The 17,500-nt window shown below is 46.5% G+C and overlaps 1 protein-coding gene across 2 annotated transcripts in view; it reads right to left on the reverse strand.

Moving 5' to 3' along the window:
• Positions 1 to 17,500, reverse strand: part of myo1ea (myosin IEa) — a 56,568-nt gene that overhangs the window by 36,724 nt on the left and 2,344 nt on the right. For both annotated transcript variants that reach the window (XM_080542367.1, XM_080542366.1), the window contains exons 2-4: positions 2,644 to 2,787; positions 1,319 to 1,408; positions 643 to 737 (exon numbers count right to left, since the gene is read on the reverse strand). In XM_080542367.1, the coding sequence (XP_080398493.1) occupies positions 643 to 737; positions 1,319 to 1,408; positions 2,644 to 2,787 (329 nt within the window). The remainder of the gene's footprint in view (positions 1 to 642; positions 738 to 1,318; positions 1,409 to 2,643; positions 2,788 to 17,500) is intronic.

Raw genomic sequence — 17,500 nt, forward strand, 5'->3', positions numbered from 1 at the left:
GAGCAGGTGACTGGCTGAAATACTGTCAACACTCAGGTGGTGGAACCTGTTGGATCTGATCTTTTGTTGTCTTGACATCTATTGTCATAACCTTCATCAGCCACTGGTGTCTCCATTACACACACACACACACACACACACACACACACACACACACACACACGCACACACACACACACACACACACACACACACACACACACACACACACACACAAAGACAGACACACGCACACACACACACACACACACACACACACACACACACACACACACAGACACAGACACAGACACACACATTTACATTTCATATTTACATTTACACACACGAGCACGCAGACACACATTTACATTTTAGATTTACATCTACATTTACATTTTTACATTCACACACACACACACACACACACACACACACACACACACACACACACACACACACAGAGAGACACAAACAAATGAACATCAGTACCTTCTCTCTCTATCTCTGTCAGGTGCCAGATCCCTCCCTCATTCCCTCAGGCATTTCTCACATACCAGCTCTGTTGTTGTGGTTGCTGCTCTCTCAAACACAAACAGTGACAGGGAGACTGAAGGGAGGCAGAGGCCGGTAGCTGAGAGACACAAGGACTCAAACTCTTACCTGATGATGACACACTGGTTCTCGCGGTCGATCATCATGTTCCTGTACATGTTGTCTGCCAGGGCGTAGATGTGGGGGGGGTTCTCATACTGGGCCTGGGCGGTGGAATGCAAGAGGAGGGAAAATAATTACCAAAGTATTTTCGCTTCATAACTGGGTGGGTCTTGGTCTGAAGCGGGGAACTGACTATAAAGACAGCAAAAAGGTCGTAAAAAAAAAGAATTAGGAGTATTTAATGTAATTAAGTAATAAAGTCAGTGGGCTAAGAGTTTTTATCAAGCATCGGGAGTTTATGAAGCGTCCGATTCGGGAGCCAAGGCCAGTTTGAGTGTGCTGGCCAAGAACACTTCAAAGAACACAGACTTGAACAGGCTGTTCTATGAAGGTATTGCCAAGCCTTTTCAATGGGTAAGGCAAGTTTCTGCAAACATCTGGGCCAAGTAAGGGTGCTGCTGGAAAACGGATTTGCACCACACCTAACCCAGTTCATTTATAATCCTTTGTTCTTTATACTGTTAATATCGTCATAAAAATAATTTCTTTTTCAACTCCAACAAAATAATCGTTGACGAAAAGTTGACGACATTGTCTTTTGCTATGGATAATCTTTTTCCTATAAATAGGAACGACCCAAATGGCGTTTCTCACTCCTCTCAACAGAGACATGCAGACTCACCGCGCCCTGGTACATCTCCACTTCCTTGTCCCCAAAGTAGGGCATCTGCTTGAAGGGGTTGACAGAGATGAGTACAGGGCCAATGTACGTCTGAGGAGGTCATAGGTCAAGGATCACCGACTGAAGATACACCGCTACCTTGATGTACTAATAATAGCAAGTCTGCGTTAACGACTACAGCACAATCGTCATCGAAACAAAAACAAAACAAGCCGCCAGCACCCGCTGGACACTCCACAGTTCACTCCTTTGAAAATGTTATTGCAATGAACTTTCAGAACATATTTATAAATCTTGACTTAGTCATTCTTGGAGTGAATGGGGAAAAGTGACCTAACTCTCAGTAATTGGGCCTATGACGTCAGGGTAATGTGCGTCTGTGTGGTTGCATTAGAGTTGTTGGTGATTGGGCCGGAGTGTTGTAAAGGCCCAGTGTTCACACATCCCAGTGAACAGCCCTGCAGTGTAGTGAAGTGAGGTTTTGGCTCCACAGTCCAAAGCTGCTCACGGCACAGAAAGCTGGTATTGAGGCTGGCCTGCAGTGACCCCAGCCCAGTACGGCACTCGCTAGAAGACTTTAGTGTTGTTTGCTATTTTGTGACCACACTCAAAGGATTGACTCCGAATTTTTAAAGTCTAAAATGGCCCGTATCCTCTAAGCTCCATAATCCTAGATGGCAACACTGCCAGGACTCAGAGGAGGTCGGAGTAACGATAGCCTTCGGGAATATTCAACAACATCTCTTTTCAAAGAGTCTATAAGAGTGAACCTAAATACTCCTAGCGAGCCATCTCAGTATTCCATAGGTATCTTTCGCCAGGGGGCTCTTTAAGGATCTGGCCTCTGTGTGCTCCCAGCACACACACACACACTGATTTAATCAAAACTACCACTGTTGTTGTGGGAAAGTAGCTGCGCTCACATTCACTTGACAGTGCTAGACCTACTGTAGATTTCTCCACACCCCCCCCCCCCCTCTTTCACTGCATGGGGAGATCAAACCAGAATAAACCTGATAAGGATCCATCCCAGCCTGAGGGGAAGAAAGGAAAACGGAAACTGGAGTCAGGGGTCCAGATAGGGGCACAGAGAGGCCCTTCTCCCCCAGCCATGGTGCTGCAGGCTGGGGGTGTGAGTGGGGTTGTAGAGGGGGGGGGGGCGGGGGGAAGGGGGACTTCTGGAGACTCAAACACTAGACTAGGTCATGACTCATTACTCAGAGTGACTATAGGACTGTAGGATGATCACTGAGCTATTCTGGGAAGGGGTGTGAGAGTGGCGGGGCCCTGCTATTCTTCGTGCGGGTGTGAACAGTGAAGGATACAAAGATGTAGTCGTCCATGTATCTCTTCTTGAGGTTGTCCACAATGGCGTCCTCGTTGATCTTGGACAGCAGCACCATGTCGTCCACGCCACTCTGCTTGACATTGTGGCTCTGCCAGTGGTACCGGTAGTGGCCCCGGCTCCCCTAGAAAACACACACACACATGCACATACACGTGATGAGTTTCTCAAATAAAACATAAATACACCAGCTGCTATATAGAGAACCAGGCACAGATCCATTTACTATGGGTCTAATATACTGTATATGTATCCTATAAATCATGAGCAGTAGCGTTATTTTTAAATAAGGCTGACATCATAACATTTCATGTGAGAGCATGTGAGTAGGCAGCCAAAAAGTGCAGCAACAAGAAAGGAGAAAACTGCTCAATATTTCAAAAGAACTTGGGCTTCCCCCCTATGAACACATTTTCACACAGAAACAGGTGAGCATCAACCCTCTTCCACCCAAACAGACGCTGAGCTTTGTTTTCTCAAACGTATAAAAAGGTGCAAGATCAGGACTCTCCAAAATTGCTTTCTCTGGTTTTGTCGACTCTTTTGATGCTGTGTCCTGACTGCTGTCGAATCTCTCCCTGCCCCTCTTCCCCCCCCCCTTCCTCCCCTCCTCCCTTCCTCCCATCCTCCCTTCGTTCCTGTGTTGTTTTTGCTGAGAGCGGGTCTCCAGAAAGCTGAGGTCATTCATCATGAGCTATGACTCAGTGTCATCTGGCTACTGTGGGAGAGGACCACAATACGCTGTGAGGAGTGAGTCTCTTTCTCCTGGACAGGGGGACCAATCAAAGCCACAGACAGGAACCAGAACATTGGTCAACACTGGAAACATCATCACAGCAGTTAAGTCTTTTTTCGGAAAGAGAGACAGAGAAATAATGGAAAAGAGAGATATAAAATGAGAGATAAAGACAAAAGATAGGGCGTAACTATGGGCTAAAACCATACAGTCTTGACCACTAACCCTAGCCCTAACCTCTGACCTCTAAACCTTGCCCTAACCTCTGACCCTAGCCCTAACCTCTAACCTTGACTCCTAACCCTAACATAGAGGTGGACACAAACAACATTCTACCAGAAACAGCTGAAGTACAAAATACTGTCCATTCCACAAAGTTCAAATTCAAGAACTAAGAGCTGAGGCCTTTGAACTGTCACTTCTGTGATTGTTGTTTTTTATGGGGAATGCTTTGAATACTTTTGAATAGCGTCAGTGGTACACTGGTGACAATGACTTAGTACAGTAGTGTGTGTAGCTAATGGTACAGTAGTGTGTGACTTAAGATGAAAAACACACATTTGTTCTCAAACCTAAATCAACTCACAACGCTAAAGCAACACAGAGGCTAAACCATGATTAAATTACTGGAAACTAAAGTGACACCCCAGAAGATAATTGACCAATGGAAAGCCATGGTAACTCTCACTCCCTGACTCGTACACAGAGACGGAGAGAGACGGCACAAATGAACCCCCCACATTCTCAGGGGTGGCTACATTTTCTTAAACACCAGGAAAATAAATACCACTCTCTCTTTACAGACTCACAGCCTTAGCATGGGACATATTGAGGAATGTTAATAGCTTCTTAGCCTATTTCGATGTGCATTTTAACTCAGGAGGCAAGACTGAGTGAATTACCGCTCGATTAATTTTCCAGACGGTACCCATTATCATGTTTTACAACTTTTTTTTTTTTGAAGCAGAAGAAGAAAAGGCTGCCTTCTCCTCCGCAAACTGAGCAGGGTACATTACATGTGATGTCATACCATGGGATCTCGTAAACACGTCTATGCAGACTATGTGTGAATGAAGTAGAGAACTCCTCAGTGGGAAGTGTTGTCACACTACACTACACACTACACACATATACACGAGTATGCACACGCGCACACACACACCTGTACTTTGCACTACGCAATATAGATGCTCCACAAATACATAAAACCGCAAAGATCTATAGAAATCCCTGCCATAGGTACATCTTATTATACTGTAACCTCCACTCTATTTCTGGATTAAATAAAATAGAGCCAGCCATTTTAGACTGCTATATATATCCTCTCCCAGCTTGGTTAGGAATGATAACATACTGCTTCTAGTGGGAGAGGTCGTGAGCCAGAAACACAGGAGGCAAAAGTTCAACAACTCTACAGTATTGAAAATGGATTCAAGTATTTTCCATGTTTACAATCATTTTCAATCTGCTGAATGAATGCTTTTCGCATACAGTAAACACTGATAGTGAACACTTGGCTGGTTGGAACCCACCTATGTGTGTGTCGTCGACTGAGCTGACATCGAGCCCAGAGCTGAATGTTGTGCTCTCTGGTAAGTGATTCCCCAGCTGAGGTGGGTCTGTGATGGGGGAGGTCTGAGAAAGCATGCATGCACCCCCACAGGGGACCACTAGCAGCTAGCTAACAATAATAACATCACCATGGAACCATGGAACCAACACATACTTCGCTCTGCTCTGAGCACAGCTTACAGTAACAACCTCACACACACACACACACTGTGTGTGTGTGTGTGTGTGTGTGTGCGTGCATGTGTGTATGTGTGTGTGTGTACACAGAGCATTAGTCATAAAGTAATGGTTTATGCTTCTGTTCTGCTACGCGTCAATTCCCATAAATATCATACGACTACACATGTCAAAACAACACCGACCCCAGGAAGTATGACTGTGACTTTTGTCAGAGAAGATCTATGATTAAACTCATTCATTTTCTCCATCTCATTCTCCCTCTTGAGAAAGCACATCACCTCCCTCACACAAGTCTCCCGATGTTGGGATAAGACCAGACCTTTTCCCTTAACGTAATCCAACAGCATTTGAGGAATTCCTGCACCAGCCCCGGGATCCATAAGGCCAGGCTTTCTTTCATGCAAATACCATTACCATATATGGAGAGTGCCGAGCTGAGTTTAGGGCACAGGAAATGGCTGGGTTTGATTCAGTATCACAGGCGGTACTTTCCCCCCCCATTCCCCTCTTTTTCTCTGTTCTCCTTTTCCACTCCTGGGTTTGACGCACAGCCCACCATGTGTTCAGACCACTTTTTTGGGGCTGTGCTCGACAGCAGAACTGGGATCCCGTTCGGTTCCAAGTCAGAACCCACAAGCGTGATCTCTCTCCTCCAACTCCAACGAGTTGATTAAGTCCATAATAAATTCACACAGAAATCAGGGGTTGTTCTTTATGATCTAGAATGTAATATTTTCCAGATGAGTACACCCATACTATTCAGTGTGTCACGCTAATCATTTAGGTACAGCATTTGGAGACTGCCTGTGTGTGTTTCACTGTCTTTGTGAGCCAAAAGGATAAATGGAATAATCGCTGCCCTGATATCATATTACAAAACAATAGCAGGCCGATACACAGCCAGCCTCCTCCCTCCCTCTTCCCCTCCCTCCCTCCCTTCCTCAGCTGCACTAGTCTGTGACTGCACCGCACGCTGGCCAGCATGTTGTGGTTTGGCACAGACCCTGGCCGAGTCTCAGCCTCTGGGCTGTGACCAACAGATTAGGAGAAGGGCTGTTAATGAAGTGCTGGTCCTGGTAGAGAGAGAGTAGAGAGGTTCGTCCAAGCTGCTTGGTTGGTTGGTTGGTTAAGATGAAGACATGGAGGCTGTTATTGGATGTGGGAGCCTAAACCGGCCTTAGACACACTTCTGTACAGCCACTGACCAAAGCCAGATTTGTTTGTACCACGTCTTGGACGACATGGGAAAAGCGCCCCATAGCTCAGCAGCAGCACTGAAATGTTGGCATCTCAGCGGATATTGCTTGGGATTTCTCCAGGAATAGGCTACTGCAGTACAAATGTCTTTTGTTCGTGCGAGGGTTTTGCCCAGTGTTGGATAAGTGCATACATGTGCTACCATATAGCAGTTTGGTTGACCTGATTTCTGATTGGAAGGCCCCAATATACAATACTGTAGAAACAAAGTCCGCCCCCCCCCCACCCCCATCCAGAGGAGAACTAAGATGATTTTCTAAGATTTAAGAAAAGCTTAAGACAAATGTACGTACACTTACTGTAGGAAAACCCCAGGCCACCACCACAAACCTATCTGACTACATGATCACTGACCCTTCATCCTGCCCACCCACAGATCTGTCCCTGGAAGGCATGATGTCAGCTAGTACATCCTGTCTCCATGACCCCGCTAAACCACCAGGTCACCCAGCCATACATCAGCTATGACCTTTGACCTTAAACCAGAGCAGCTAATTGGACGGTAACAACTCGGGAAGTCATTTCGTGTCCCTGATTATTTCAGGTTTGCACTGCCAAAAGCAAAAAAACGTCCTGGTTATGATTTTGGTCCAAAACATTAGTTAGTTTGATGTGAGTTAAATGGAGGAAAAATAGATTTCCCATTCTCTAAAGAGTGCTGCTTCCACCTGGACTCTATCACGGCTCTGGAGAAAGTGCTGAGTCTGCACCACTCATTGAGGAGCAGTGCCGTAGACAGAATGCTGACAGAGAGAGAGAGAGAGAGAGAGAGAGAGAGAGAGAGAGAGAGAGAGAGAGAGAGAGAGAGTAAATCTCCTAATGGCAAAAAGAAGAAGAAGAAGAAGAAGAAGAAGGAGAAAACAAAACAACCATCAAAGAGTGGAACATCAGATGATGACTCAGATGTTACCGTCTCTAAGGGAAGAGGAGAACACAGGAGACAAACAATGAGCCAGAGTTAAAGTGTGTGGAGATATTGTGAGTCAGGCGGTGCAGGAGTTCCGTTCCGTGGGATGGGATATTCATTAGGGTCACAGTGCACCCTAGACACCCCAGCCTCTTCCACTGAGCTGATGCTGGAAACTTTCAGCAATATAACCGACCCAGACCTGACCATGGTCAACACCATGGCAACGCCTGCTGAGTGGCAGGGCACAGGACACAGAGGGCCAGCAGGGAGCCAACCCCACAGCTGGCCCGTGCCAGAGGAGGAGAGAAGACACCCGTGCCAAGCCTACAGAACACTCCCCAGACCCGCCGACTAATAATTGTCATGCCACGATCAGTCAAAACAACTCTGACCCAGTCTGGTGCTCCAACCCTGGCAGCAGTAGCTCCCCATTAAAGACGAGACCCAGGCCAGAGCCAGTGGAAACAGGCCCCTCTTAACCAAAAATATGAGCTGCACTGACCAGACTGCCAATGTTTGTCTGACAGCCATAAACTAACACCTGTACACATGCAGCCCTGTCAGATATGCCTATATTAATGTGGGAGTTGCCCATACAGTCTCTAGGGCTATGCTTGTCTCAGTCTGCACTAGTGCAGCTCACCCTGCCCTGTGTTTGATCACCTGCTTGGAAAAGAAATACCAGCATCAATAATGCACCCGGAGCTGCCTTCCTGACTCACTGGGGCCTTCCTTCCACTGTTGTTGTGTATCTGGGCCAGCGTTGGCATATAGCTCTGTTAGTCCGTTACGTAAGACAAGTAGAAAGAGCAGCCCGATTTTCTAAAGACTGTGTTACATAATTGTATTGAGCCTATCGCACCCCACCTATGATAACTGAGGGGTAGTGTAAGGTGGACAAAGTGCAAGTCGGATGGGTAGGGCAGGTAGGGCAGGGTATGGCTGAGTAGGGCTGAGTAGCAGGTCTGGGTACAGTAGCAAGGCTGAGTAGCAGGGCTGGGTACAGTAGCAAGGCTGAGTAGCAGGGCTGGGTACAGTAGCAGGTCTGGGTACAGTAGCAGGGCTGGGTACAGTAGCAGGGCTGGGTACAGTAGCAGGTCTGAGTACAGTAGCAGGTCTGAGTACAGTAGCAGGTCTGGGTACAGTAGCAGGGCTGGGTACAGTAGCAAGGCTGAGTAGCAGGGCTGGGTACAGTAGCAAGGCTGAGTAGCAGGTCTGGGTACAGTAGCAGGTCTGGGTACAGTAGCAGGGCTGGGTAGAGTAGCAGGGCTGGGTACAGTAGCAGGTCTGAGTACAGTAGCAGGGCTGAGTAGCAGGTCTGGGTACAGTAGCAGGGCTGGGTACAGTAGCAGGTCTGGGTACAGTAGCAGGGCTGGATAGAGTAGCAGGTCTGGGTACAATAGCAGGGCTGAGTAGCAGGTCTGGGTACAGTAACAGGGCTGGGTACAGTAGCAGGTCTGGGTACAGTAGCAGGGCTGGGTACAGTAGCAAGGCTGAGTAGCAGGGCTGGGTACAGTAGCAGGGCTGGGTACAGTAGCAGGTCTGGGTACAGTAGCAGGGCTGAGTACAGTAGCAGGGCTGAGTACAGTAGCAGGTCTGGGTACAGTAGCAGGGCTGAGTACAGTAGCAGGTCTGGGTACAGTAGCAGGGCTGAGTACAGTAGCAGGGCTGAGTACAGTAGCAGGTCTGGGTACAGTAGCAGGGCTGAGTACAGTAGCAGGTCTGGGTACAGTAGCAGGGCTGGGTACAGTAGCAGGGCTGAGTAGCAGGTCTGGGTACAGTAGCAGGGCTGGGTACAGTAGCAAGGCTGAGTAGCAGGTCTGGGTACAGTAGCAGGGCTGGGTACAGTAGCAGGGCTGAGTACAGTAGCAGGTCTGGGTACAGTAGCAGGGCTGAGTACAGTAGCAGGTCTGGGTACAGTAGCAGGGCTGGGTACAGTAGCAGGGCTGGGTAGAGTAGCAGGGCTGGGTACAGTAGCAGGGCTGGGTAGCAGCCTAGGTTGGATAACTGGGGTGTCTGTCGTGTGTGTTCCCTAGGGAGCATTGAGGTAAGCTGAGATAGGAGCGGTTTCAAAATGTCTGAGAAGAACTACTTGGAAATTCTGTCCTAAATACAGCAGCACTTCCTCCTAACTAGATAGACTGGCTCTATGGAAATGCATTTGAAATGACACATCTCATGAGAGAACATCTGCAATTAGATCCCTTTTCCTAAAATAGATTTTTTTATTTTTTTGTTTTATGTTTATTCACTCCTCCTCGCCATGCAGAAAGTCTAATGTAATGTAATATCACAGGCTATGGGATACAGGGTGGGACGCCTTGGAAAACCGACAAAGGGGACGTGTCACCATAGATACTCCCTTAAAGAGCAGCCTCACTATTTTTCTTGCTGCTCGAATGTAAACAAACCATTTGCAGTGGGTTCTCATTCATACCCATGATTTCCTGTGCCACATAGAGCCTCCTATTTATCCAGTCTCAAGTTTCAGACTGACAGAAAGCTCCTACTGTAGTTTCAAGCCCTACAATAGGAAGTGAATGTATGCAAATGCTTATTATTAGATCATGTTTTTTCCAAAGCCAAAAGTCACGCTTGTCTCAAATAGATGATTTTGTGTGACAATTTGTGTGACTTTGTATGACAATTACATATTTCTAGCAGCAAATAGCTGGCGGCACTTAGTTATTTTCCAGCGTCACACAATCATATCAACAGGTTGATTTATAGATTTAGTTTTTGGGGATGTTTTTAGGGCTTTTCTGCTTCCATTTGGATAGAGATAGCAGAGATTGACATGAAGGATGGGTGAGAGAGAGGAGAGATGACATGCAGGATAGGTCGATGGCCGGAATCAAACCAGGGACCCTGCGATTACGTGCGTTACGAGCACCCCAACAGGTTGATACAGTATGCTATTTTCTGTAGTACATCTCCTGAGCATCAGTAAACATTGCTGTGTCAACAGGGCTCTCACTCACTCTCTCTCTCTCTCTCTCTCTCTCTCTCTCTCTCTCTCTCTCTCTCTCTCTTTCTAAAACAAGTAGATCTATGTCAATGATCTCTGGTAAACATCCCTGTTGTTGGCACCATCACCATTCCATACTATACATCCATAGCCTATATCAAGTCTCGCTGGTCATTCTCCATCTCTTTTCTTTGGACCAGGGAACACTTCTGGGTGGTCTGAGATTAATACTCATTCATGGAGGAACATGGGAAGCACTCTCTGGAGGTGGTCAGTGTGTCACCCAAAATAAAACACCTCTGCCAAGCTGAAATGTTTTCATAGGATAAATTAGCACTCCAAATGATGTTTTCTCAGAGAAAACCCTATGAGTGAAACATTAAGCCAAACTCTGCTTCTCAACTGTGAAATCCCCTGCCCGTCAAACACCTAGCCACTACACAATCCCTTCTATACCCTTCACTACCCACACACTTCAATCCCTTCTATACCCTTCACTACCCACACACTTCAATCCCTTCTATACCCTTCACTACCCACACACTTCAATCCCTTCTATACCCTTCACTACCCACACACTTCAATCCCTTCTATACCCTTCACTACCCACACACTTCAATCCCTTCTATACCCTTCACTACCCACACACTTCAATCCCTTCTATACCCTTCACTACCCACACACTTCAATCCCTTCTATACCCTTCACTACCCACACACTTCAATCCCTTCTATACCCTTCACTACCCACACACTTCAATCCCTTCTATACCCTTCACTACCCACACACTTCAATCCCTTCTATACCCTTCACTACCCACACACTTCAATCCCTTCTATACCCTTCACTACCCACACACTTCAATCCCTTCTATACCCTTCACTACCCACACACTTCAATCGGGATGAAAGAGGATGAACCTTATAGTACAGCACTAAGCTTTCAAGTTTCATGACATGATACATCCTCCGTTTTCTCAGGGAGTTAAGAGATATATCCCCTGGCTGAATCGGTTAGTAGTCATGTCCTCATTTAACGAGGCTGTTGCCATTAAACGGCCTGGTTCTCCAGGACTACCCTCTGCTGAAGTAGTGAGGTTTAGGCCCGGCAGCAGTCATGGGTTATGGTCTGGACTAATTGGCTCATTTAAACAGATATGAGGAAAAGCACCTCCCAGCAGGCCCAGACAGCTCCTGAATGGATTACAGAGTAGTACAGGAGGAAGGGTGCTGGAAAACACATCAAGGCCGGATGAGTTGTTTTTAGCTACAATGTGTACCAAAACTGTCTGGGTCTTGGGTACAGTACCGCTGACGTACAGCAAGGCTGACAGGGGCCGAGGGGGCCTCGAGTTATTGTGAGATAGGCGACCGAAGGTCACACTCACTGTTAAATGGTGTGCCTGGAGCAAAGAGGCGGGATGTCTAATTCTCTAGACACGCTAAGTGCTTTTTAAGCGGCCTGGATTTGTATAGCCACAACCGAGAGTGTGAGAGATATCTTTGACAGCGGCAGGAGAACGATACAGGCTACAGCAGCACCTCAGAAATATTTTTGCCACAGCCAACTTCGTCATGAAGGGTGTGACTGACTGGGTGTGTATGATGGCATGCCTTGTGCATGGCATAAAGACAGAAAAAAGGGCCTTGTGCGTGTATTCATTGGGTGCACACTATGGGTCATTTTCCTTCTCCGGCTCCACTACGTCCAACCCTCCTGCTTATGAAGCGGCCCTTTCAGACGCCAGATAGACGTCTGACAAAGTAGACAGGCCAGTGGGGCCGAGAGCCGAGAGCACACACCACCAAGAACACACAGAGACAAATAACAGACTTCATCAATAATATCAGCTATCCAAACAGAGGCAGTGTGTGACACAATGGGATTTCTATACACGTCAATATTGGTTTTTGGGCCTCTATGCCGCTGTGCACATAGAGAGGGCAATCCACACACACGGTTCAAAGCGGTACAGTAAGTCTACAGTGCATAAATTAGTGCTGCCCATAAAACGTCCCTCTGCCTAAACAACGTTTTACAGATTCGTACAGATATACAACAGCTTTTTAAGAGATATTAGCACAATTTAGCAGCCCACAAAAGAGAGGCTTAACTGAGAAGCTAATCAAAGCCAGGCATATGTGGGAGCTTGATTAAACATGAGCGAGGGCTGAACCTCTCAGCTTGGCATCTATTTTTGGCATCTGAATTAAAAGAGTGTGCGTTCCCTTTGCAAAAACCCCCGCTATATATCACATAACTCAACCTTTCAACTGTGCTAATCAAAGCAGGGATGTCCCATAGACCTAGATTGGCGATGACTATCCGATGACAGAAAGGCTGGGATATATAACAGCTGAATACAGTGAACTTCAGTACTGATAGGGATCGTGTGTGTGTCTTCCTTGATGAAACCAGGCAGGGCAGTGGGATAATGCCGGTAACTTCCACTCACTGCCTACGGGAAATGGGTGCTGGCTTGGCGAGGGACCAGAGAGCAGCGCAACTCCCATCTGAGCTGACGTGAAAACACTCAGGAAGTCATCAGCTATGACCTCTCCCTCCCCAGAAAGCATTAGAGAACCCTGCCAAGCACAGTCAAATGCCCGGGCCTGCGACACAAAGCGCTGGCACACGGTCCACATCCACCCTTTTACGGTCCGTCTGGGTAGGATGCTGCAGGACGACACTATTGTCATGGTGTTTCCAGACCGCACGCCCCAAAACGGACCAATATAAAGCATTTATTTTGGAATAGTTCGTGTTTCCAGTGATTCACTCTATGTCTGTCTGAAACTGAGTGAATAAGGCCAAGCAGCTGACCAGATTTCGGAAAAATGTTTAGACACAAAGAGTGCATAAAAATAGCAGCAGGTGTCTCACATAGGGAAACAGGAACCCCAAATACAGCTGCATAGCTTTATGTCTTGCATACTGTACAGTCCAGCAACAAACATTTACATTCCACAAATGGAATGCTTTAATGAATCTCAATCTGTTTAAAGTAACTGTCACGTTGCACATGTTCACATACCAGACTTTAACTGTAATATCTTTGGACACATTTCTCAAATAAAATCTTCTTTTCAAAGGCTTTGGCAGGCGCAGTAAAAATGGGAGAGGAATTAATCAAAATGATATAGGTAGCCACTAGCCAGCAGGGTGTTTTCATAGTCCATGCCAGCTTTGAAGAGATGAATATAGAGCTGTTTGATCGCTTGATTCCCTGACATTAATAAGACATTCTCTCTGTCACTTTAGAATAGTAAAGGGCCTGCAGATCAGTCATTTGAATCAAATCAAAGGGAAAAGAGCATGTCTAGAGTCATTGTGATCGTGAAACAGTGATCGGAACAGTGTAGACAGTTTCACTGTCGGCTCCAGTTGATGTTTGGTGGATGTAATCCCGTCAACGTTCTCCCACTCCCGCTGTATAGCCAATGAGGAGGTTATTGCTATCATTACTGGCACAAGATACACAGTGGGAAGTGCACTCGTTAGTGATCATTATGGAACAGTCATGATGACCTTTGGTGCTATTAGACTTCCTCTAAGAACTGAACTGTCGGTTGAAAACAACGGTAACAACAATGGTAACCTTGGACACAGTGACTGAGGCTGAGATGGGGTGATAAGGTCTCTATTGGGCAGTGTGAGAGGGTAAGTCAGGCGGCACTGAGGCAGAGGCCTACAATCTATTGATATGACGTGACGGTGGGAAACAGGTCCAAAAGATAAAAGAAGCTCCTCTTGGCTGCGTGACGTTTTTCCCTGTCAACAGCTGTCTGTGACGGGGGAGAAAACACGCACCATGCAAATAGACATCCTGTAGATGTAGATGTACTTGTTGGATTGAGGACAGGCTGTGAAGCAAACTAAACAAGTATAACAAGAGAGAGTCTACACTGGGATCTAAAGGGATCTATGAAAACTACCAAGGAAAAACAAATACATTAGGGTTCCAGTTCAACCACACACACACACACACACACACACACACACACACACACACACACACACACACACACACACACACACACACACACACACACTCACACACACTCTGATAGACAATCCCCCTCCCTCACACACACACACACACACACACACTCTGATAAACAATCCCCCCCCTCTCTCTCACACACACACACACACACACACTCACACACTCACACACACACACACACACACTCACACACTCACACACTCACACACTCACACACTCACACACTCACACACTCACACACTCACACACACACACACACACACACATACATACACACACACACACACACACATACACACACACACACACACACAATCCCCTGGAAGGTTAGGAAAAGTGCAAAGTAAGTATGTGTAAAGGACCTACTCATCCGATGTTGCACCTGTAACACTGAAGCGACACTTACTGACACTCTCACTCACTCTGATGATTCATCTATCTGTCCATCTATCTATCTGTCCATCCATCCAGTTAACAGATGAATAGACCTGGGCGATGAGCCATCCTCTACTGGAACGCAGTCATCAGCCAGGGAATTCAGGCCATGTTTGTCTGTATGCTGGTGAGCAAACACAACTCTGTCATCCCAGTCCAACTCCACAGGCAAGAGGGTAAACAGACAGCCAGGCAGATGAGTTCAGCTGAACCCAATGCGGCTGATACCACAGTAACAGAGACGATTTGGTCCTGCAACACCACATAGTCATTTATCCTTAACACGAGGTAGGAAAATAAACTGACCTAGTGTGTCTAGACACTAGTGTCTGTCTAGTATGAAATTGCTTGAAATATATATTGACTCTTTACTTCAAGGGAAGTACTTTAAAACACCCATAAAACATTACAGCTGTTTAATTATTTCCCAAAGAGGAACAGGTGCGTATCATCTGTGAGTGAACACATCAGACTTTGGAAGTCTGATCATAAGTTGCCTGGGCTGGACAACGTTTGTGGATCAAAGACGTGGCCCAGTTCTCCCTGTCTCTCACTGGGTAATAGGAGACATTCTCTGGGAGAACAGATTGTGTGCACTCAATTCAGCTGAGCTTGTGAGGGTAGAGGCCCTCTGGGCTGCCAGTACTGGTCCTTATGGGTAGATGTTGGTGGTGTTTGGGGAGGCTGAGGCTCACAAGCACAGAGCTGAACCCAGGGATCGGGAGCAGGAAACCAGGGTTGAGCCAGGAGAGGAGATAGGGCAGGAGAAGAGAGGATAGGAGAGGAGAGGAGATAGGGGAGGAGAGGATAGGAGAGGAAAAGAGAGGAGAGGAGAGGAGCTGATAGTGAGCTGGGCGGCAGCACACAGAGCGATCACATTACAGAGGGGAAAAGGCAGCACCTGCCCACCACCACTGCTCCAGGATGCTGCCCAGAGATGTGTTTCATGAGTTCAAAGAATATCAAAGACCTTTCTTATGACTGTGTCATGACTGAACTGTCTGAGGAAAGATCAAAACAAAAGAAGAATGATTTATGGAATTCATTACACAGATGCGGTAGTACGACAAGATGAGGTAGTACATTTATATCAAGTTGGGTTTGAATAAATATCATCAATGGCTTGATCCAAATCCACTAGATTTTAGGAGAAACCCTAACATTATTTATACAGGCTATAATGGCCACACTTTATAGACGAAATGAATCCCTAGAAAAGGGAGCATTTGGTTGTCAGAAAACAACAATGGGGTTTGGTTTGGAAAGAAAACGTTCACCATGATCATCTCCTCATCTCATGATCTCCACAATAAGGCTAAGTTAGTACAGTAGTGCCAAACAGGGGATGTTGCTTTGTTAATGACATCATGAATGGTCACCAAGAAGTGGGATCCTCTAATGTGAGCCAGGCTTTACCATGGCAGGATGTGGAATCAGGTCCGACCGGCAGATCTGAATGGGAAAAGGTCGACAGCAGCTCCTCGTAAAAAGTAATGAAAATGTTAAATCTTTAATAAAAAGCTAAATTAAAAGCAATGCTTTAATTTGAACCTGTTTGATGTTTCATTCGTCCTTTTACCTTTTCATTTGCACAAACAAACCACAAGGGGATAAAATCTAATGAATAACTATCATCCAGAGTAGCTTCTGTGAGAATGTTGTGACATTAGTATGTCCCAGACCAGCGTTTGATATCCATTTGATATCCATCCATAACGTCAATTCTACACCATCAGGAGCACAACGCCAGAACTATATGATATAGTCTGACTTCCCATCTGTTCTGGAAGTCGATGGGTCGGAACTCAGAGCCTCTATATGACGGCATATGGAACGCCAGGAACATGCAGACAGAGCTTTTTTACGAGGTTCCCCAGCTCCACCGAAGTGGTGTTCGTTCACCCTGTTTTCCGAGAAGCTTGAATTCCGTCGAAAACCGTGTCAGCAGTGCAGGGGTTGAAAACGGAGCACAGAACTTTGAAAATAGGGGGGGGGGGGGGGGGGGGGTGTTACTGAGCATGCACCTCCCTGCAGGAGAAGCTAATGCAAACCATATGCTGTCATACTGACCTACTATTCAGCATCTGGCAGAGAGCGGGCCTATGAGCGATGCTACTGTCTGGTTCTCCAGACAGTCAGGGTGACAGACTGCTTCTCTCCACACAAGCCAAATATTGGTGCTCTCTCAATGGCGTGCCCCCGAAAACCCCTTTCAGGAGAGTTGTGTTCTGAGTAACGACGGTGTGTTTTGCATTGGCACATTACGCTCATTCTCTTACTCTGACATCACCAGACTCAGCAGAGAGAGAGAGAGAGAGAGAGAGAGAGAGAGAGAGACAGAGAGAGAGAGAGAGTCAGTACAGGGGAACGTTTTCAGTTCGACTTGGTGGGATGGGAACAGAGATCTCTTTGATAACCCCAGGTTCACACCACTGGTTCTGGTAATGATGTACTATCATCATTGACTCCAGCCGCCTGCTTTCAGTGCAACCCTGGAAAAGCAAATGCAGTGAGTCCAACGTGTACAGTGCGTCTAGTGCTTCCACCACTGATAAAAGTCCAAACGTGCTGAATCTACGTATGCTACCTGGATCACTGGAAGTATCCTGTCTGGTATATTCAATAGTCTCTACCTTAAAAGTATTTTCTTATTGAACCCTTTTCTGCTTTAATATAATGATGCTGAGTAAATCCGTCACTGATGAAGGATCTATTTTCTGCTGTCATGAAAAGAGACCTCACAAGAAGGAAAGCCTTCCATTTCCTCCTGGTT

The sequence above is a fragment of the Nansenia antarctica genome, assembly GCF_963989245.1.
Source record: "Nansenia antarctica genome assembly, chromosome: 1".
NCBI lineage: Eukaryota > Metazoa > Chordata > Actinopteri > Argentiniformes > Microstomatidae > Nansenia > Nansenia antarctica.